Consider the following 22,376-nt stretch of genomic DNA (forward strand, 5'->3'; position numbering starts at 1 on the left):
TCTTTCTCCTCTCATTTCTTAATCAGTCTTTTGACAGTCTACACAGCTATCTATTGTACGCATCTCTACTAGATCTTGCACAAACTAATGGAAATACATAGTAAGAGCTGTAGTCGTAGGAAGAGTGCTATTACTAATAGAAGTAGCCACAGTAGCACTAGGCATAGTGGTAGTAGCAGTGTTAAAAGTCTGGCTGATACAGATTTTTTAATTGAACTCTGACTGTTTAATTAAATTGCATTAGTCCACTTTATGTCACAAAGTAGAATGTTTGGTGGAGAGCGCAGACCTTTGCGGTGGCTTGACACGATAGCCCACCTCGCCACGAAATCATTCTGGTTTAGATCTGATCAGATCAGTTATTATTAAGAAATGAGAAATAGTTTCTACCTAGGGGCATTTTGACATTTCGAAACTGAATTAGATTGTCATTAAGTTTCATCTAATTTGCACAGTATGTGTGTGTGTGTGTGTGTGTGTGTGTGCGTATTGCTCTGCAACTTAATCTCACTTGATCTCTTTCTCATACTCGCTCGTCGCTCGTCTGTGGGTGCCAGTTAGCCTGGATATCGCTTCCTCCATCGCGGCCGCTGCCTCTTCTGCTTCTCTTTATTACTCAGACTGTCTGTGTGGATGACTTGTGTTGTGCTCTCAGCTTCATCTGTTTATTCCTGCTCCACACCTTCGCTCTCTCCATCCCACAGCTTTCCCACGCCTGCATGCGCTCGTCTCTTCGCCTGTCTTGCGCTCGTCTCTTCGCCTGTCTTCCACTTGTCTTATGCCTGTCTTGCGCTCATCTCTCGCCTGTTTTCCACCTGTCTTGCGCTCATCTCTCGCCTGTTTTCCACCTGTCTTGCGCTCATCTCTCGCCTGTTTTCCACCTGTCTTGCGCTCATCTCTCGCCTGTTTTCCACCTGTCTTGCGCTCGTCTCTTCGCCTGTCTTGCACTCGTCTTTTCGCCTGTCTTCCACTTGTCTTGCGTTCGTCTTGTCCCCTGTCTTTTACTTGTCTTCCGCCTATCTTCCTATATTTGTCTCTTCGCCTGTCTTCCACTCTGTCCTCCTGTTTGCTGCGTGTGTTTTGCCTGTCCTCCGCCTGTCCTCCACTTGTCCTCCACTTGTCCTCCGCCTGTCCTCCACTTGTCCTCCACTTGTCCTCTGCTTGTCCTCCGCCTGTCCTCCGCTTGTCCTCCGCTTGTCCTCCGCCTGTCCTCCGCTTGTCCTCCGCCTGTCCTCCGCTTGTCCTCCGCTTGTCTCCCGCCTGTCTGCTTGACCTGTAGACCGAACAAGCCTCTGGCCGCATCTCGCTCCACCTCACGTTGCCTGCTTCGTTCACATTTCCATTGCGTAGTGTAACGGTATGGCCGACTGCTGCGTCCAGTAGCTGTGCAGTATGTACACTGTGTACAACCTCCCTCCCGACGCCTTGCTAGTGAGAGATGCTAGCACTTTGAGGTCTTTAGCTCTCTTGCTAGCGCGCTCAAGGCTTATGAACGAGCGAGTATAGGGCTGGGTTGCGTGTGAAGTTGTGAAGTTTAGATGTTTTATTAAATCAAGGTGCCAACATAGTGGACTAATGTTTCGATGTTTACCACGTCTTCATCAGAGTCTAGAATGGTGTTGACACTGATTACTGATTAATGTTGGCACCTTGATTTAATTAAATATCTTAAGATATATATTTGTTAGTATGTAGAAGGTATGATTTGACCTCAAGACCTCACTCAACCCTATCTTCTCCCTCTCCCTCCCTCCCTCTCTCTTTCTCTCTCTCTCGCTCTGTCTCTCTATCACTCTCTATCCTCTCAGAGTGCCAGCTGATGAAGACGGAGAGGCCCAAGTCCAACACCTTCATTATCCGCTGCCTGCAGTGGACCAGCGTCATAGAGCGCACCTTCCACGTGGAAACGCCGGAGGAGAGGTACGTTTTTCACACACACACACGCACACACACACGCACACACATACACACACACACACACACACACACACTCTCAGCAGACGAGGTGATCTTCTTAAAATCAGCTCTCAGTAGGTAAAATGGTCTGAACTAGAATGCCTGAATCATGGTTGCGCACAACATTGGTTAAGATAGCCTACATTCCTTCACTTCTTATGCATAATTACACTATGCGTAGGCATTTATGTTCTCTCTCTCTCTCTCTCTCTCTCTCTGTCTCTCTTTCTCTCTCTCTCACTTTGTCTCACTCTGTACAGGTGTGTCTGTCTCTCCTTCACTCTCTCACATATAGTATGCACACCATCTAATTCTGTCACACCCCTCTCTCTCTCTCTCCCCATCTCTTGTTCTCTCCCTCCTTCACTGTCTCTCTCACACACACATGCGCCCATCAACTAACTCTGTGTGTGTGTGTGTGTGTGTGTGTGTCCCTCAGAGAGGAGTGGACGAAGGCGATCCAGGCGGTGGCGGACAGCCTGCAGAGGCAGGAGGAGGAGAGGAGGGACTCGTCCCCCGACCCCTTCGATGTGGACCTGTGTCCCTCTAAACCCCGTCACAAAGTGGTGAGTCTGCTCATGGCACACACACACACGCACACACACACACACACACACACACACACACACACACACACACACTGTAAACACACACACACACACACACACACACACACACACACACACACACACACACACACACACACACACACACACACACACACACTCACACACACACACACACACACACACACACACACACACACACTGTAAACACACACACACACACACACACACACACACACACACACACACACACACACACACACACACACACACACACACACACACACACACACACACACACACACATTTCGACTCTAAAATGCTTTAGTAGGATTTGCATGCATAAATACATTAAGTAGCATCTTGGGACCTGCTCCTGGCTGGGTGTCACTGTGCATAGTAATGGCCATAGCATAACTGACCTCCCTGTACTGACCAGCCCACACATTAAGGCTGCCAACAGCGTCTATGCAAATTGGGCTCTTTTAAAAAGGTTGGTATTCAGCTATTCTGAGCCACAAACATGCACATTCAATGAGTCTCTCTCTCTCTCTCTCTCTCTCTCTCTCTCTCTCTCCCTCTCTCTCTCCCTCTCTCTCTGATACTCACATACACACAAAACAAAGACAAATCTTAAACGTTTGCCTGTTTTACTTCCGTTGTCTCCACAGACTATGCACAACTTTGAATACCTCAAGCTGCTGGGGAAAGGCACTTTTGGGAAAGTGATTCTGGTGAAGGAGAAAGCCACGGGGAAATACTACGCCATGAAGATCCTCAAGAAGGAAGTGATCGTGGCAAAAGTGAGTGTGGAGGAAGAAGAGGCTCTTCTGTTAGTCTTTCGCATTCTTTGCCTTTCATCTTTTTAGAAAACTCACTTTCAGCATGTACTGTATGTGTGTTTAAAATTCAGCCCCACAGAGACCTTAAAAAATTGAGAGATATTAGAGAGATATTATATACTGTAGAAATGAAATAAAAATTATTATTTGGTGACTAAATCGAGTGGCAGATGTGTTCTGGCTGATAGCCGAATGTGTACTGTGTGTCACCATCTGATGATCCGTCTGTTCTCGCACCTTCGGCAGGATGAGGTAGCACACACTCTGACGGAGAACCGGGTTCTACAGAGCTCCAAGCACCCTTTTCTCACGGTGAGATAGAACCGTCCGGCATGTTGTTTTTAGACGAGAGGTCTCACTCGTCAGTCCCACTATACACAGTTTTGGTGCCATTTGTATCATACATTTGGTTGTAAGCATTTTAGAGTCTGTGTTACTTCTGTGGTATTGTCCACTCAGCGTTTTGATTTGTCCCATACCCTAGCAGCCTGTCTTCACTGTAGGACACACTACATAACTAATATATTTAGGCACTTCACTTTGCGTCGTGCCTATCAATGCCCCCTCCCTTAGCTTGTTCTAAAATCAGTGTAAACTGCGGCCTCTCGGCTTATTGCTTAACTCTATATCATACACATATAAATAAATACACACACACACGTGCATACACACACACACACACAGTGTAAACGGCGGCCTCTCGGCTTATTGCTTAACTCCATATCATGAGGCGCAAATGCAGCAATAGGATGCTTGTGTGAATATACATTAGGCTCTAGTGTCTGCTAGTCAGTGGTTGAGCACAGCTCTTCCTCCATCTCTCTGTGATGTGCATTGGGAGACGTGCAGTGATAACGTGCTATTAGCTGAAGTCATTTAGAGGACTCTAATGCTGTCAGACTCATTGGAGGCTGCTGGAGGCATGCAAATGTATACTGTACGGCCTGACGCCTTCTTCTTTTGACTGCTCCATCAGGGATTGAAGTATTCCTTCCAGACACATGATCGATTGTGCTTCGTCATGGAGTACGCCAATGGTGGAGAGGTGAGTGTGTGTGTGTGTGTGTGTGTGTGTGTTTTTGTTTGTGTGTGTGTGCCTGCGTGCGTGCGTGCGTGCCTGCGTGCGTGCGTGTGTTATGTATTTTTTGTGTGTGGGTGTATGTATGTCTCTGAGTGACTTAGTGTGGGTTTCAGTATGAGAGGGAGTGTTTGTGTGTGTGCTTGTGTGTGTGTGTGTGTGTGTGTGTGTGTGTTGGGGGACGAAGAACAAGGCTTCCAGGAGTCACCAGTGCTATCATTTGCTCATCACATTGTTGTCTTTGGGTGGTTTACTATTTTCAGACTAGTGTTCAAAACTACTACAGGGGGAAGTGCGTTGTTACCACATTGGTTCTATGCTTTGCATAAACAAAGCAGGAGCTTACCATGAAGAGGCCTCTGATGTAACACTGTTTCTCTGTAAAGCTGTCACCTTTCGAAGCCAGATACATGCTACCATCCATGGTTTCATCGGCTATTCTAGGGCTGAACAGTGTCTGCGATTTTTCTCACACTCATATTATCAAAATGTGACTTCTTGGGAACGACCAGCACTACTTCCGCTTTCCCTTTTTTTTTTGCAGTGCATGCATCACACTACTGCTTGTAGTGTTTTTTTAGAAATGAAGCAGCGAAACACTCCCAAATCGTCTGAGCCATGAGCTGCACGATTAGTTTCGGCCTTCGCGATTTGCTAATGGCATTAGTTCAAATTAAAAACCGATTCATCTTGATCTGTCAGTGCCTGAGTAGCACCATAGAACACATACTGTAGTGTATTACGGTGTGGACACCAGCCCCGTGCTGGTGCCTATTTGGGTATTGTTAGATGGCGACATGCAAATATCGGCAGTCTTCTTCTTTTGAAGTCGTAAAACAGTATGAAGACTATATTATAGTCGTGGACAGTATCAGCCAAAACAAACACAGACAGGCTCCACTCACTCAGAGTATACAAGACTGCAGTACACCGACTGCAGACTAGAGTCGTACATTAACTGGATGGGGTTGCCAGAGCAGGCTTCCTGTTGCCATGTAACCATCCACACTGTGTTGATGCCAGAGAAGCCCATCAGATAAGATCGGGAGCTAGAGATATGGGGGCCTTTATATTCCCACTGTGATGAGGGCCCAGGAGGCAGGCTGTGCTCTCTTTATAGTTACAGATGTCATGCATACAGATGTCATACAGTATACAGATGTCATGTCAGATGTGATGATGATTTTGTGTTATTGTCTCTGTCCTGTAATAGTTCTTATGTCATGTGTGTGTGAATCTTAACCACCAAGGAGCATGTTGGAAATAAGTGTTTATACTCTTTAACATGTTATCTTTTGGATTATGTTGTCTGTCTAATCCAAAATAAATCAAATCAAATGAAAATAGATATGTTGGATATTGCATTGATATGTATAGACCCCTTCACAACGGAATAAATATCCGGGTTTGCGTGACGTCACTGGCGGCAGAAAAGTTAGGCAGCTATTGAAAAGCACTACTAATGCGGCTAAAATTAGTCCATAATTAACCTTTGCTGAAATGGCTAACGATATAAAACAGTATGTACACACTCAGTGTACGGGATTGGGAGGATTATTTGAAACAACTTTGAAAAAACGTACATTATCAGGTGGGACCATTCTGACAGATCCCTATTCTAAGTGATTGGAAAGAAGACGTAGCAGGATTGCTCTCCGTTGAATGGCTGGATATTCATAATTACGTTATTGAAAAACCGAGCGTCTACAGTAAGGAGAAGTTGAGGGTGTATAAATCATTGGATATATAACTATTTCCCAAATGGTAATGTCCAAGATTTACAATACAATGACGTGTTGGATGAGTTTTGTGTTGTAGCTGATGGCAGTTGATGGTTATTTTGCCTCCAGTGAACGTAGTGACGTAGGCTCAGCAACGGTCTATTGCATTATGCAGCATAGTATATTGATATGATAATGATAATCAGAGGTGGGACAAAGTCATTGTTTGGCAAGTCACAAGTTAGTCTCAATTCATTGCCCTCAAGTCCCGAGTCAAGTCCCGAGTCAAGACAGGCAAGTCCCGAGTCAAGTCCAAGTCAAAGGCCAACAAGTCTCGAGTCAAGTCCCAAGTCCTACGGTCTGACTTTCGAGTCCTTTCGAGTCTTTTTAAAAATCGAGTGAAACAGGTATTTTGGCAATTGAATTTGTGTGTGCTGGAGAGATTGAGATGCAAATCTGTCTAGCAGAAATGGCAAATGGTATCTCTAGCACATTCTCAATGAAATATAGGCCCTATGTGTTAAAATATGTGTTCAATTTGTTAAGAAACCACTGATAGGCCTACACAAGCTGAAATAGTTTTATAACGTGTGACCATGTTTATTACATTACAAAAATGTAGGCAAAACCGTATTGCCATAAGGGGGATACAGATAACTCACAGCAGTGGCAATCATAGTCTCTGCTCAAACCTCCAGTCCACACACACAGAAGATGGTGTGTCTTTCATATTTTGAATTCATAAACTTGATATATTTTGTTAACGATTTATAGTATTTTAGGATCTGCATAATTACTTATAGTAATTTGAATACCTCATATTGATTACACTTGTCTTTAATAATATTACAGGGTGGTGTGTAGGTCTAATTGAGTGCCTGTCACTTTAAGAAGTAGCCTACGTGAACGTAATTAGGTTTCATTCGGTTAGAAAAATAGTCACACATAGTTCAAGGATATACGTTTTCATTAAATAAAATGAATGTTCAAAAAACTGACAAGGTAAAGAAAATATTTCTGATGTCATAGAAAATATCTTGCAATGTTAACTTTTATGATTTAGGTAGGTTACCGTGGCATGGCATTGTTGTCCTGTTCACTTTTTCCTTGGTCATGTTTAATTGGGTGGGTGCTTAACTTACTCTACCATGACATGGAGTTTGATATCCAATGAGTAACAACCAGTGCTCAAAATAAAACGTTATGGTAGCCTATTCTCCTCCTGATAATGTTAGTGGAATGGATTTAATGTGAATGTACACAAAAAGACGCAGTGATACAGCGCACGTTTGAGGTGAAAATGTTCCACCTTTTAAAAGCCTAATCCTAATCGTGGTTAAATCCATCAATTAGACAACAGAATCAGTAGGGTAGGCTACCAGTTTGATTTCATAGTAGCCTACCAGGCATATGTCAAAGCAGGCTAGGATGAAGCTGGGAGGAATTTAACAAGTTCTACACAGTCATTCGTTTCTTGTTGGTCTCCACGTATTTTTTGTAGGCAATCGAATTAACGAAATAATCTTAGGTATCATTTTGCTGGCGCATTCACGTCCGTTGTCTGGCCCTGCGTGTTGTCTAGCTTGTTCCGCGTGGCTGGCCACTGTCGAATCAAAACAATCTAGGCTACAGTAAGTGATTTGATTGGATTTTGTGCCGGATACGCGCATTGTCTCACGCACAGGCGCACACACATAAATATAGATAGATCAGTCCGTGTACATTTTATCTTTTTGTCTTTCGTTTTTTTTTTAATGGGAAGTAGCAAGTCTTTACAAGTCAATAGGCGCAAGTCCAAGTGAAAGTCCGAGTCATTGATGTTAAAGTCCAAGTCGAGTTGCAAGTCTTTTTATATTTTGTCAAGTCGAGTCTGAAGTCATCAAATTCATGACTCGAGTCTGACTCGAGTCCAAGTCACATGACTCGAGTCCACACCTCTGATGATAATGTAATGATATCCCTGATATACATGTCGTAAGTCAGCTACTGTATGTTGGACGTATTCTGATGTGGTGTTATATTGACTGAGGAGACCCTTTAATGTTGTCTCTGGTCTCCCCTCTCCCTTTAATGTTGTCTCTGGTCTCCCCTCTCCCTTTAATGATGTCTCTGGTCTCCCCTCTCCCTTTAATGATGTCTCTGGTCTCCCCTCTCCCTTTAATGTGGTCTCTGGTCTCCCCCCTCCCTCTAATGATGTCTCTGATCTCCCCTCTCCCTTTAATGTGGTCTCTGGTCTCCCCTCTCCCTTTAATGTCGGCTCTGGTCTCCCCTCTCCCTTTAATGATGTCTCTGGTCTCCCCTCTCCCTTTAATGTGGTCTCTGGTCTCCCCCCTCCCTCTAATGATGTCTCTGGTCTCCCCTCTCCCTTTAATGTGGTCTCTGGTCTCCCCTCTCCCTTTAATGTCGGCTCTGGTCTCCCCTCTCCCTTTAATGTCGTCTCTGGTCTCCCTTCTCCCCAGCTCTTTTTCCACCTCTCCAGGGAGCGGGTATTCACTGAGGAGCGCTCTCGCTTCTACGGCGCCGAGATTGTGTCTGCGCTGGACTACCTCCACTCGGAGAGGAATGTAGTGTACCGTGACCTCAAGGTGAGAACGCGCTAGAACAGTGGTTCTCTGTAAAGCTGTCACCTTTCGAAGCCAGATACATGCTACCATCCATGGTTTCATCGGCTATTCTAGGGCTGAACAGTGTCTGCGATTTTTCTTATCAAAATGTGACTTCTTGGGAACGACCAGCACTACTTCCGCTTTCCCTTTTTTTTTTGCAGTGCATGCATCACACTACTGCTTGTAGTGTTTTTTTAGAAATGAAGCAGCGAAACACTCCCAAATCGTCTGAGCCATGAGCTGCACGATTAGTTTCGGCCTTCGCGATTTGCTAATGGCATTAGTTCAAATTAAAAACCGATTCATCTTGATCTGTCAGTGCCTGAGTAGCACCATAGAACACATACTGTAGTGTATTACGGTGTGGACACCAGCCCCGTGCTGGTGCCTATTTGGGTATTGTTAGATGGCGACATGCAAATATCGGCAGTCTTCTTCTTTTGAAGTCGTAAAACCGTATGAAGACTATTATAGTCGTGGACAGTATCAGCCAAAACAAACGCAGACAGGCTCCACTCACTCAGAGCACAAGACTGCAGTACACCGACTGCAGACTAGAGTCGAGTACTAGACTAGAGTAACTGGATGGGGTTGCCAGGCTTCCTGTTGCCATGTAACCATCCACGCTGTGTTGATGCCAGAGAAGCCCATCAGATAAGACAAAACAAAACAAAACAAAACAAGTATGTACAATGTAAAATATATTTAAACTGACCTACGCTACCGTATTTTAATGCTGGTCATAATGGTGGTACTTGGAGAGTCAGTTGTTCTCTAAGGTGGTGTTACTCATTGTGAAAAGTTTGAGAAGCACTGGAACCTCCTACTAGAAAGCATTGGAACCTCCTTCTAGAAAGCACTGGAACCTCCTACTAGAAAGCACCTCAGCAGAACTCACCTGAGCTGAGGGAAGATCATGTCCGGTCCATTCTCTGAAAACCGACCCCATAAAGACAGCTCGGCTGGTCGGCTTTTGAATTTATTTCCAGCTTTAAGACTTAGCTTGAATAATATCATATTGTAGCCTACTTGTCTTAACACTTTGGTGTTTTAACTAAGAGAAACTCTTATTTGTTTTTTGATTGTTAATCTCTACAAGCTGTTTGATTGAGGCATTTCACTTTGGTCATGACCTGAAATGCCGCAGCCCTAATGTTGGACTGTGCTTGAGGTGTTTGTGTTGTCCATGACTCAGGTGATTCCCAGAGCAGATAGATGACTCATGTCCCTTTTCCGTGGCATTTGATGGCAACTGTACCTTGCTGGGTTTTGGCCAGCTGACATTTCCCCAGCTGACCCCCTACTGTGAGACTGCTGAGATGCTGGCTCGTCATCTGGGACTAGCTGACTTGAACATCCCGCTTGTGTTTGCTGTTTGTCCCTGTGGCGCTCTAGCTGGAGAACCTGATGCTGGACAAAGATGGGCACATTAAGATCACCGACTTTGGACTCTGCAAAGAAGGCATCACGGACGGGGCCACCATGAAGACCTTCTGCGGCACGCCGGAGTATCTGGCCCCTGAGGTGGGTTACCCAGCGTGCGTGTGTGTGCGTGTGTGTGTGTGTGTGTGTGTGTGTGTGTGTATAACATTTGCGTGTGTGTGTGTGTGTAACATTTGCATGCGGATGTGTGTTTGTGTGTGCGTATGTAACATTTGCGCGTGTGTGCATGTGTGTGTGTGTGTGTGTGTGTGTGTGTGACGTACATGTAACGTGTGTGTGTATAACGTGTGTGTGCCCCCCCCCCCCCCCCCCCTCCACAGGTGCTGGAGGACAACGACTACGGGCGCGCGGTGGACTGGTGGGGGCTGGGCGTGGTGATGTACGAGATGATGTGTGGCCGGCTGCCCTTCTACAACCAGGACCACGAGCGCCTCTTCGAGCTCATCCTCATGGAGGACATCCGCTTCCCCCGCACCCTGGGCCCCGAGGCCAAGGCCCTGCTCTCCGGCCTGCTGCACAAGGACCCCAAACAGCGGTGAGGCGGCCTGGGGTCACGGGGGTCATGACCTTTAGCCATGATCAGATCGTCAGGGTCGTTGTCAGGTTTGGCTAGCGACAGAGACAGTTATGTTTGAGGACGTAGTTGTACCCAACTGTGAACAACATCAAGGCTACAGTATGGGCTCAGTTGGACGCAAACTGCATTTTGCTGTCTTTGTATTTGTACTCTGTACAATGACAACAAACAAACAAATGTAATCAGCACCATAGACTACAAGCACTGATAAATGGCATGTCTGTGTAATACTATGACACACTGGGTTAATGCATCTGTTAAAGCAGCACTAAAGAGTTTTTCGTACCTTAAAATAATGTTTCCAAAATCATTTCAGCAGTTCATCAACTCGTAACAGGGTGAACGGCACTTCTGCATTCTCTTCACGGCCCTCTATCGGCTATAACCGCACTATGTAACTTTACGAGGTGGGGTAGTGTATCTGTAGTTCGATGAAATGAGACATCAGAAACAACAAATTTGACTTGCTTTGATGTCGCAATACAATGCAACATATTCTACCTTGTCTGTTATTTGCTGGATAAACAAATCGCATGTGTGCGACAGAGGAAAAGTGCTTTAGTGTTGCTTTAAATGTCAGAGTGCAATGGTTTTGCGATGTGTGTGTTTGTGTGTTCATTTCTCTGCCTCCACAGGTTAGGGGGCGGCCCTGACGATGCTAAAGAGATCATGCAGCATGCCTTCTTCTCCGGGATCCAGTGGCAGGATGTGTACGAGAAAAAGGTGGGTGGTGCCACAGACACATCCTCCTCCGTATGGCTTCTGGCGAGCTCCAGCAGAGGTTTTCGTTTCCAAAGTTCAATTAACCAAATTAGCGATGGATGGAGGAAGGGTTTGTGTGCATGCGTGTACATTCAGGGGGAGAGAGAATGAGGACTGAGAGAGAGGCCATGTCATGTTTTCACCCCATGACAGAGAAATATGAACGTGTGAATGAAAGAGACAGAAAGTCAGAAGTGAGAAGTGTGAGAGAGAGAGAGAAAGAGAGAAAGAGAGAGAGAGAAAGAGAGGGGAGATTGTATCAGTGACCTTGTTGCCTACGGTAGTGGTGCACTTTGCAGTTCCCTCTGTTTCTCTGTCTACTTCCCTGTCTACAGTATGTATTATTAGACAGTTATTAGCTATTAGTTATTAATAGCTACAGCTATAAGCTATTTATGTTTAATCATGGCTTCCTGCTTTTTCACCCTTAGCTGGACCCACCCTTCAAGCCCCAGGTGACTTCTGAAACGGACACGCGGTATTTTGATGTGGAGTTCACTGGACAAACGATCACCATCACTCCTCCTGGTCAAGGTAATATGCTCACTAGTAGTGAATCAGCGCTAGTCCAGTGGACATGGTCAGCTATGTTCACGCTGACGTGAACTCATTAACAACGTCAACATGTGATGGGAAAGAAATGCAAAGCCTGTCGAGACAGAGCGATGAAGAAGGATAAGATAGAGAGAGAGATAGAGACAGAGAGAGAGAGAGAGAGAGAGAGCAGACATTGATCTACATGGGACTGTATTGACATCTACAGTATAGGTAATATCTGGCCATTTGCTTTTGACAGCCTAACTCATGGAGACATACAGTACTGTGGTATTTGTCTACTTGGCTTGTGATATTAGAAGACATAGGGAGCATCAGATCCTGTAATCAGACACAGCCCATTAGAAACAGTGTCTGGCGCGTTGTGTTGTGACACTCTGTCCACGAAAGTCACTCCAGCAATGATTCTTTGCCCGACCAACAGAACAGTCTTTGCTTTGCTGTGTGAACACACACTAAGGCCAGCTAAGTGTGCCGTTACAGTCACATGGGGACGAAAAGCCTCTTCCAAACCGCGGGAGTCGGATACGGGGAGCTGCGCATGGACGACTTTTGGATTGAAGTGGCATAACTAGTCAAGACACACACACACACACGCGCACACAGGAGCGTGCTACAGGATGAATTGAAATCTTATTCCAGCTGATGTTGACGAGTGTCTCATGGCAGTTGGGTTGTGTGTGTTTGTTTGAGTGTGTGTGTGTGTGTGTGTGTGTGTGTGTGTGTGTGTGTGTGTGTTTGGGGGGGAGGGCACTACGGGGATGCTGAGGAGGTTAGAGCATGTAAATGGCTGGAGGGTGGAACATTAATCTAAAGGCCAATGCCTGAAAGTTGTTGATACGACTGAATGGGGAAACTTACCTTCATGATTGACTAAGGATGAAAAGGCTCTAGGATGTATCTAGTAATTTAGAAATATTTCTTAACAGAGTAATAACTTTGATATCTACCGTTTAGTTAGTGTGCCCATGTTCTCAGTACATACAGTATAAACAGTTGAAAAATGAAAAGATGACTTTTTGAATGAAAAACAGCATCAGTGCACAGAGGATACAGAAGACAGACGAGAAGTCCTGGACGGTCAAACAGACTAGCGGCTGCACCCAGGCAGGGCCAAACACACATCTGCAAGGTCCACTCCTCTCCCATTCAGCAGCTCACATCTGTCAGAGAGAGAGAGACAGAGAGAGAGAGAGACAGAGAGAGAGAGAGATTGAGAGAAAGAGAGAGGGAGAGAGAGAGAGAGAAAGAGAGAGAGAATCTAAGAGAGGGGGGGCGCGAGAGAGAAAGAGGGAGGAGAGAGATTGAGAGAAGGAGAGAGAGATTGAGAGAAAGAGAGAGGGAGAGAGAGAGGAGGATGAAGGAGGAAGAGAGAGCGTACTAGTGTGCCAGAGGGCCTCAAGGGGAGGCTGGACCGGAGGCTGTCCTCGGCACCACACCTGACCCGTGTTGCCTGGACTACATGCACAGGGCAGCCAGAAGTCTTCCACTGTGAATCTGAAAATCTAATGCCGGTATGCTAGTAGTGTACAAAGTCTCAGTTGCAACAAGGTCAGAGATGTACTGTAGAAGTCCGGCTTCAGACTCTAAAAGTCCTGCCATGTGTTGATTTTACCTGTGCGCTTAACACAGGTGATTTCACTAATTAGCAGATCTACCTAGCTTAAGAGTTGTGCTAGTTCGAAACAGCTGATTAAGTGAAAGGTTGGAACCAAAATGCGGCAGGACTTTTTCTTTCTGAAGTAGGACTTTTTCATCTCTGACCTTGTTGCAACGTAACTTTGTGATCTACCATACCGGTCCAATGAGCAGCGAAAGGCTATTCTTGATATCACTGGATTCAGTGGTAGAGTAGATTCAACCTTTAGGGGTCTGTGGTGTCAAAGGCGCACACACACAGAAAACCAAACTCTCTGTTACCTGTTTGTCTCAACAAGCTTCTGGTAAATCAGACTGAAGTATGTGACACGCTTTTGGGCTTGTTGTTTGGTGTTGTCCGAGTGAGTCATCTCTGTACCATGCTGACTTTCAGAATGTGTGATTTAGAAACTAGTTTAATCTCGCAAAGCGCACAGAGAAATTCCTATCACAAAAGACAAACAGGTCGCCCTTTTTGAAGCTGGTGATGGTGCAACCATTATAGTGTGAACTATTGTGACTTGTACTGTATTGAGAAGAGTTGAAGATTGGCCTTCCTCACTTGCTCATAAAACTCCTAGTGGTATACACGGGGACACATCGCCCCCTAGTGTTGTCAACTGTCATAGACAGTAGACATCAGAAATGATCATAAAATCTAATGAATAGTAACAATTAAATAAACCATATGAAATAACCAAATTAATTATAACAATCAAATAACAATCAAATAAAATGGTGAAGGTAAGTGGCAGTGATGATGATGATAATAACTAAGTAGGTAAATAAGTAAGTAGATTTAATGTAGGCCTATAAAGTACATTCTAAAACGGATAGTTCCGGTCCTTAATTATGATTGGCTGAATCACGTTCGATGCTGTTGTAAATTCCAGCATAACCACATACCTTGACCGCATTTCGTTCGATAGTAATGCGCTACCACAACTTGCACAAAAGTTAGAGTAGCTGTGTGTCGTTGTTGCATGGCAACCATTCATATGGAGAGAATACATTTATTGGCGGAAGAATGATTATCTATATTAATACATCGTTACATTTTTTGTTTCTGTGCCTTTGTTTCATGAAATCTTGCTAGATCGACGTAGTAACTGTTTTTAAAAAGCAATAAGCCACTCGAGTCTGTGGTTTATACTGAATTTAGAACAGATTCCGTATAAACCACGGTCTCTCGGGGCTTAATTTACACACAGCATAAGCTGACCAGCAACTGTACTGTACAGTGAATGACTAAAAAGACACATACTACAAAAACATTTGTCATCATTAATCAATAATGATGATGATGATGTTGATGATGTTGATGAGGATGATAATAATAATGGGGATGGTGATGATGATGATGGTGATGATGATAATAAGAATTGTGATGATGATGATGATGATGACGACTGTGTGTTGATTTCTCTTGCAGATGACAACATGGAGTCCTTTGACAGTGACAGGAGGCCTCACTTTGAACAGTTCTCCTACTCGGCCAGTGGAACTACATAGCCCTCCTCTCTTACTCTCCCCCATCTCACTCTCTCTCTCTTTCTTTCTTTCTCTGTCACTCTTTATCTCTGACACACCTCGTCTGTCTTTCATTCACTCTGCTCTCTGTCCTCTCTCTCCTTTATCATCCCTCTTTCTCTCCATCTCTCTTCCCTCCATCACATCCCTCGTCCTCCTCTATCTCTTCTAGCCCCACTATCTCCTTCTCCTCTCTCTCTCTCTCTCTCTTTCTCTCTCATCATCCCTCCTGTCTGCACTCGGATCATCATCATCCTCCTCCTCCAGCGCCCACAGCTTCTCCTGCCTACATCTCCCATCATGCAGCACTGGTTCTGCTTTTACCCATAATTCCCCCACTTTGCCACAACGAGGGATAACACTACACGCTCCAGGAAGTGCCCAGCACCTCCCACCACCACCACCAACACATACACACACACACACACACACACACACTCACTCACTCACACACATACACACACACAGACACACACACACAGACCGACAGATACACACACACACACACACACACACACACACACACACACACACACACACACCACAGCAGCCATGACTTCACCACCTCCGCTACAAAAAGACCCCTGCTTTTTTCCCCTCTTCTGTGTGTTTCATTTGTCATGGCTTGTTCCATTTCTTGATTTTCCACTGGTTCATCGTTTGGTTATTATGATTATGTTACTGGTTACTGATTGGTTCAGGCACAACACAGATATGGCCAGGTACCAATTCTGTAAAAGAGGAATGTCTTTTTTTTTTTTAAGAGAATGACTCCCTCTGTCTGTCCTTGTTTGGAGGACAAGGGGGGGATCATGCCTTGAAGGATCATTTTGAGGTCTGTTGGAATTAAAGTTCCTGTAGAGGTTTTCCTTCAAACTCTCCTTCAAATACTCTCAGCTTCCCAGACATGCATTCAGGGATGCTGGGTGTCTAGGGAGAGAACACTTCAAAATAGAGAGGTGTCAGATACAGAAAGGATACATTTCCCAGCAGAAATAAGACACAAAAAGCCTAAAGGTTCCTACAGAGGCAGGATCGTATCGTTAGGGAGCAGTGGAGCCTTCTAGATCCTTCTTTACCCTCTCAGCACTCCAGTGTACTTCTTCACATATGAATTTCCGTTGGTGGTGTTTTACTCGCGGGAGGGAGGGGTAGGGAATGTTAAGGAGAATAAAGACACTTGTCATCAAAATACGCACAATCCCTGCACAACTTCAGCAGCAAGGAAGATTTGGTACACCAGTGAGGGCAGCTATTCCCATCATTTGTTCAAAAAAAAAGAAAGAATTATGGTCATGTTTATAGTTGTGCTACGAGTTGGGGGTTACGCTTCTAAGTGATGTTTGTTGTTTTTGACGGATTTTTTGGATCCCGTGTGGTTGTACTGGTTTGTATGGTGGCGGTCAGTGTGCTTTTGACTGTGATTGATGTTTGCTGATTACTAGTGTCTTAAGCTGTCGTGCCAGACTGGTCAGCAGGCCCCAGCCTGCATGCACACTGGGGGAGATGGACTTGGTAAGCCCTGGAACAAAACGTATAACTGAAAATGTATCGTTTTTTTTTTTTTTTTTTAATTTTGTTTTCTCACAAAGGTGTATGTCACCCCAAAGAGTTAAATGGAAAAGCTCAACTTAAAAAAAAAGAACATGTAAGCAAAATAATAATAATAATGATAATAATAATTTTTTAAAAAGGACAAAATACTCAAAACTCAACATGGGATTTACACAGCACATGAGGGTTACAGTGCTCTACTTTGATCGATTAGCCAGATGCCACTGGCTGAGATGGCCGTGGATGTGAATAACGTCGATGATGATGTTCGTCACGTCGGACGGACTCGGCACGCTACACTGTACAAGGACTCTTTCTTTCCTCGAGAACACTCGAGACAGTGTTCAGCTCACTCGGGTCTCCCATCCACGCCTCGTCAGGGACCCACGCGCATACGCGGGAGCGCTGTTCTGTACAGGCATATATAGGGCCAGTCCCATTACTTGCACGTGCACCTTTGCAGCCTTTGAAGGGTACCTAGTACGAAGTGCACACTCTTGAGATTCAAAGTTGTGTACAACAAGACATCTCATTCTGCTTCCGTTTTTTTTTTTTTTCACAACCTTATGACTTTGTTTGATTGCACACATTCACATTGTTCCCCTGTCTGACATTTCACAATAGCGCCACCTTCAGGGTCACTTCAAAGGGTGCAAGGGTGTAAGTGTGAGTGTTTGAGAATAGGCCAATAGTAACACTTTGAGCACAATCCCGCATGGCTTCCCCTTAGAGTAACTTTTTCAGATGCCATTTGTGTCCAAATGCTATAGGAGGAAAAGAAAAAAAAAAGAATAACTTATCTATTTTTGCCAGAATAATAATAATAATAAAAAACGCAACCCTAGACCCCCATGTTTCATATCCTGCACTCAGCGTCTAGCGCCTCACACAAGCTGCCAAAACGTTGTTGATTTTTTGTAGCGTAGAGTTTAGGCACCACCATAACATGGTGGGACAATTTGATGAATCAATTGAATGCCCACTATTGCTTTTAAAAGGTGCAGTAGCCAGCATTGCGTTAAAGAGAAGATGAAAACCAACCACCACAATCATTAGTGTAAATCCACCAGTTTAACTCACAGTAGCTAAGTTTGTATGGATGGCAAACACTCTATGCGCAAGAAACGGGGTGGATATTTTTGTGTATAGTCCCGTTAAGTTCCACTGTTGAGAACTCCTTTCCACTTTTTGGCTACAATGCTGCCTATTGCTCCTTTTACAATGTGAATTAAATGTAGCTGTTTATTGTTTGGTTAGGATTTGAGAATCACACATAGCTACAGGAAGCCATGAGAAGGCCAAACTGTGCAACAGGACGTTGAGAGGAGACTCTAGCTGCCCCACTAGAGGACATGACAGCCTTATTACCAAGTTTGAAACCATGGCAACAGCACTTGTCGACGTTCTTGTGGACCAGATGCACAGTTGTTTTCAGTTCTTTTTTTGTTTTTGTTTTGGAGAAACAATTTGTGAATTAAAAATGAATGTAAATCGGCCCTTTGATAATCCATTTTACTGCTCCTTTCGTTTTTTATCTTTATTTTTAAAACATGTTTTGTATATTTAATTCCATTTTACTTAGTGAGTGTTTTTTTTCTTTTTTTTCTCAGAGTTGTCAACCAAAGTGTTTGGGTTTGCCACAGGGTTCAAAGCCAGAGGAATATTGAAACACTTTTATTTACCTTTTTATAAGTTATTTTGCTCTTGTTTCCTGTCTCTCCCATGAATGGCTGAGTGAGAGAGGTACTCAGACACCAGCTCTTAGGATGTTTCTCTTCACTGTGTTGGCATTCATGCATCACACGTTTTGTCCATTTTGACCAGGAAATAAAGATTTTTTTTGAAATCTTGCAGTTGATTGTGGTTGTGGTAGTGATTGTGTGCCTGCTCGTAATGTGTGTGTGTGTGTGTGTAGGTGGTTAATGGAGAAGACCTGTATAGTGAGAGGCTCTGAGGGAAGTAGAAAAATCAATTGCTGACCGTTGTAGAGCCCATACCAAATTTACAAATGAACTCACTTTGACATTCCTTTAACATCCCAGTTAAAAGTGTTCCATTATTTCATGCCATCTACATTATTAATAAAGATGTCTTCATGATATGTACATGACAGGCTATGGGTTGCCTACAGGGAGGTGTTTGCAGAACACTTAATCATGATCCATTAAGAACACACCACACAAAAATGCCCACACTTAAGGATTTACTGACAAAGCAGCCTTCACATACAGTATGTTCATTTCAGTGTCTGATTTCAGATGTGATGTCAGCCTTGACTCATCCAACCACTGCACTTACCTCTGACTCCCATATGCAATCTAACAGATGACCCCCTGCAATAGTAGCCAACACCACACACATAATAAAGGATTTACAATGGCTCATTCAAAGTCAAGAGTTGTGACACTAGATAGCTGTTATGCTACATACCTGCATAATAAGATGTCAATAGTGTACTGTAAAAGTGTGTTATATTACAGGTTAATATTGGTTTTGCTGTTTGCTAATTTCTCTTACCAATGAATTAACTTGTAGACTGGAGTAGCCTAATGCTGCTACTGAATAATCTTAAAATGACTGAAGAAAACAAATCAAGGATCTGGAGGAAGTCAGGAAATCACAACCGTCTGATAAGTCATAATGTAAAATGTAGTCTAATGTCGGAATATTATTCTTTAAAAAAAGAAACAATAGACATAGGCCTATATAAAATATATTTCAAATATTCGAAATAGTGGCCTGATGCAAATTCCCAAGAGTAATGATCGCTCCTCTTACGTAGTCATAGGCGCGGAAAGAAGGAGAGCTATCATAGGCTATAGAAAAATTACACCTGCGCATGACAGCCTATAACAAAGCAAACGAGCCCAAATTAACATTTCGGCATAACTATTTAATAAGACGTGTAAAGTTATTCTTCATAATAGACACAAGATTAATTTTGTTTCTATAGCCTATTGCATATGGATAGGCTACTGATTTCTATGAAAAGAAACAAAGGGAGGTGACGTCAGAGTCAATACATCCTTCCATAACCCACGTGAGCCTAAATGTATTTATTGATAGGCTTACGTATATGTACCCTGAAGGAATATGTCATCTACCTTTTAGACAGTTTTTAATAGACCCAGTCTTGCCGTAAAATCGTCGGGACTATTGACTTGTTTTCCCCAGGCTGTGCAGGTGGTGACGGTCGTTGCTGTGGAAGCAGGGCTGGGCGTTTGGATGAGCTTTGCTGAGGTTGCGCCAACCAGCCTTCAGCGGCGCTGCACTCAGGCTGGTCCAGAGCTGGTGGTGACAGTCTCATCTCTCCCATCGCGCCGGAGATACCACAGCAGCCGAGTCCCGTGGATGGATATGGGAGGATTCGTCTAGAAAAAGAGACAGCGAACACCCAGGGTGATCTCGACAGCAAGACGTGGATGTTTTTGAGAGATTATTTTGACACGTGTGGCGAAGCATTTGTGTCAAATTCATGGTGACATCATTTGTTGCTTTTGAGGGAGAAGCGGCGGCATCTGGAATGTTGTAGGTAGGTCGCGGAATCGGGAGTCATGATGCTCCTCTGGAGTCAGTAGGGATGCTAAGACAAGGAGGGTCTGTTGTTGTAGGGACTAATAGCCTAAATGTTCCAAATATTCAAACGTTATTGTGTGACTGGTGCTACTGTCTCTGCTGTCAGTTCGTTAATGCTGTGAAAGGAATTAGGCTAAACACGCAAAGCGGTACCGTAGCCTATAGGCTGTCACCATATAGCCCATACAATTTAGCCTAGCCGAAGATTACACATAAAACCAATATGTAAACTAAAAGGACTCTGTTTTTACGCGAACATTACGAAATGAGATGTAATAGTTGCATCCTAGGCATGCTGACGGCAAACGGGGATGGGCAGACAGAATGTCGATAGGCAGCATCCTGCCAGCCACCATGCAACACCAGTCGCACAACCTGGTCAAATATTTCCACTATCCCCAACCTATTTGCATCGGTCAATCGGCCCGTTTACCGTCGGCCATGTTTCATACACATCGTTTAAAAAAGGCAAATTCGATCAATGTTTTAACACATTTAATCACCCGGCCATGGCCATGATAGCGACGCTACGGCGCCTACCGAATTTGGATGCTGAATCACAGGGTCCAGTGAGAGTATCTGCGGCCTGTTGTGACATGTGCCCTTGCAATTACGCTCAAACGATTATCGCGTTGAAAGGCTTATAATCTTGGGATTTTGTTTTGATTTGGAGCTATCATTAAATGGTAGCCTAATGATACTTTCAGTCACGTAGACTAATGGCATTCCTCTGCCCACTTAATTGTTGGGCCCAATAAGAAAGGCTTCAATATGAAGTCCTACAGTTTAATGGGTAAGACGCCCTGTTGCACACGTTGGCCAAAACTAGCTGAAATAAACTACATATAGTAAATTTCAGAAAATGGAACGACCGTTCTGTCAATAGATTATTCCCGTTTAATAAACACTGTGTGGGAGATTTTACGCATTGAAAAAAAAAAAAAAAAACGTATGGTTTTATACCACCCGTGGGACTAACACTCAACCATGATACATGAGCTACATGGTATTTGTAAATTAAAGAGATGGTGTAACCATAGTTCAGAGTATATGGATTGTATACTTTAGATGTTATTTGTGGATTTGTAAAGCCTATAGTTGTGTGTCAGAAATGCAAAAATCCATCATTCATTAATTCATTCATTCATTCATTCCCTTCAACTTTTACGGACAATGGATCCATGCTCTCCAAGAATTCAAAAGGACTTTGGCACCTCGCTCTCTCGTACAAGATGACTTTAGCGTGCTTTAGAGAATCACAGCCTCCCTCAGCAACAGCATCATAGCCTGTGATCTGATGAGAATGCTCCAGTGCCTTGGCCTCATGCAACATAACACCCTCCAGGGCCACACACACACAGCCAGTCCTGGAGCTGACGATGTGGATTTCTCTGGGCCTGTTTAATTAGGGAGACGTGGGGACACAAGCAGGCAGGCAGGCAGGCAGGCACACAGGCCGGGATCCAGGGGCAGCTGGCACTCTGCTGGGGCTGGGACCTGCAGGCTCTAGGTGGACGGTCTGGTGTGGCACGCACACGCTGGACAGCATGGTGCTCACTGGCCTATGGCACACGACGGAAGCCCGTGATGAGAAGGGGGGTGGGGTGGGGGTGGGGGGGACAGCAATCTGTCATAGTCTGTCTGGTTGTGTTTGACCTCTGGTCATTCTGTGTTGCAGACCATGTTGTCTCACATAATGGGCTTTTACAGTGTACTACTGTATTTCAGTATCTCTCAGTCTTATGAGAGGTAGTGGTGCTTGTCTCTAAGGGCAAGGTATGGAAGGAAAGGGGGAAGCAGAATTCAGTTCAGTGTGTGTGTGTGTGTGTGTGTGTGTGTGTGTGTGTGTAATGTCTGTCAGTTTGCTTTCCATTGCTTAAACCAGAACCACGCTCCTTGGTTTACACCTCTTTTCACATTCCAAATGTGTGTCAGCGTTCATTCATGTACTGTAGATGTGATGAATTGAGAT

The 22,376-nt window shown here is 44.3% G+C and overlaps 1 protein-coding gene across 1 annotated transcript in view; it reads left to right on the forward strand.

The window, feature by feature from the left end:
* The window catches only part of LOC134097312 (RAC-alpha serine/threonine-protein kinase-like), a 43,125-nt gene extending 24,447 nt beyond the window's left edge, over positions 1-18,678 (forward strand). Inside the window, exons 4-14 of the mRNA XM_062550180.1 lie at positions 1,809-1,920; positions 2,396-2,522; positions 3,194-3,325; positions 3,611-3,676; positions 4,341-4,409; positions 8,623-8,748; positions 10,165-10,293; positions 10,533-10,747; positions 11,425-11,512; positions 11,983-12,085; positions 15,177-18,678. Of these exons, the coding sequence (XP_062406164.1) occupies positions 1,809-1,920; positions 2,396-2,522; positions 3,194-3,325; positions 3,611-3,676; positions 4,341-4,409; positions 8,623-8,748; positions 10,165-10,293; positions 10,533-10,747; positions 11,425-11,512; positions 11,983-12,085; positions 15,177-15,256 (1,247 nt within the window). The 3' untranslated portion in view covers positions 15,257-18,678. The remainder of the gene's footprint in view (positions 1-1,808; positions 1,921-2,395; positions 2,523-3,193; positions 3,326-3,610; positions 3,677-4,340; positions 4,410-8,622; positions 8,749-10,164; positions 10,294-10,532; positions 10,748-11,424; positions 11,513-11,982; positions 12,086-15,176) is intronic.
* Positions 18,679-22,376: the final 3,698 nt, after the last annotated feature.

The sequence above is a fragment of the Sardina pilchardus genome, chromosome 12 (assembly GCF_963854185.1).
Source record: "Sardina pilchardus chromosome 12, fSarPil1.1, whole genome shotgun sequence".
NCBI classification, from domain to species: domain Eukaryota; kingdom Metazoa; phylum Chordata; class Actinopteri; order Clupeiformes; family Clupeidae; genus Sardina; species Sardina pilchardus.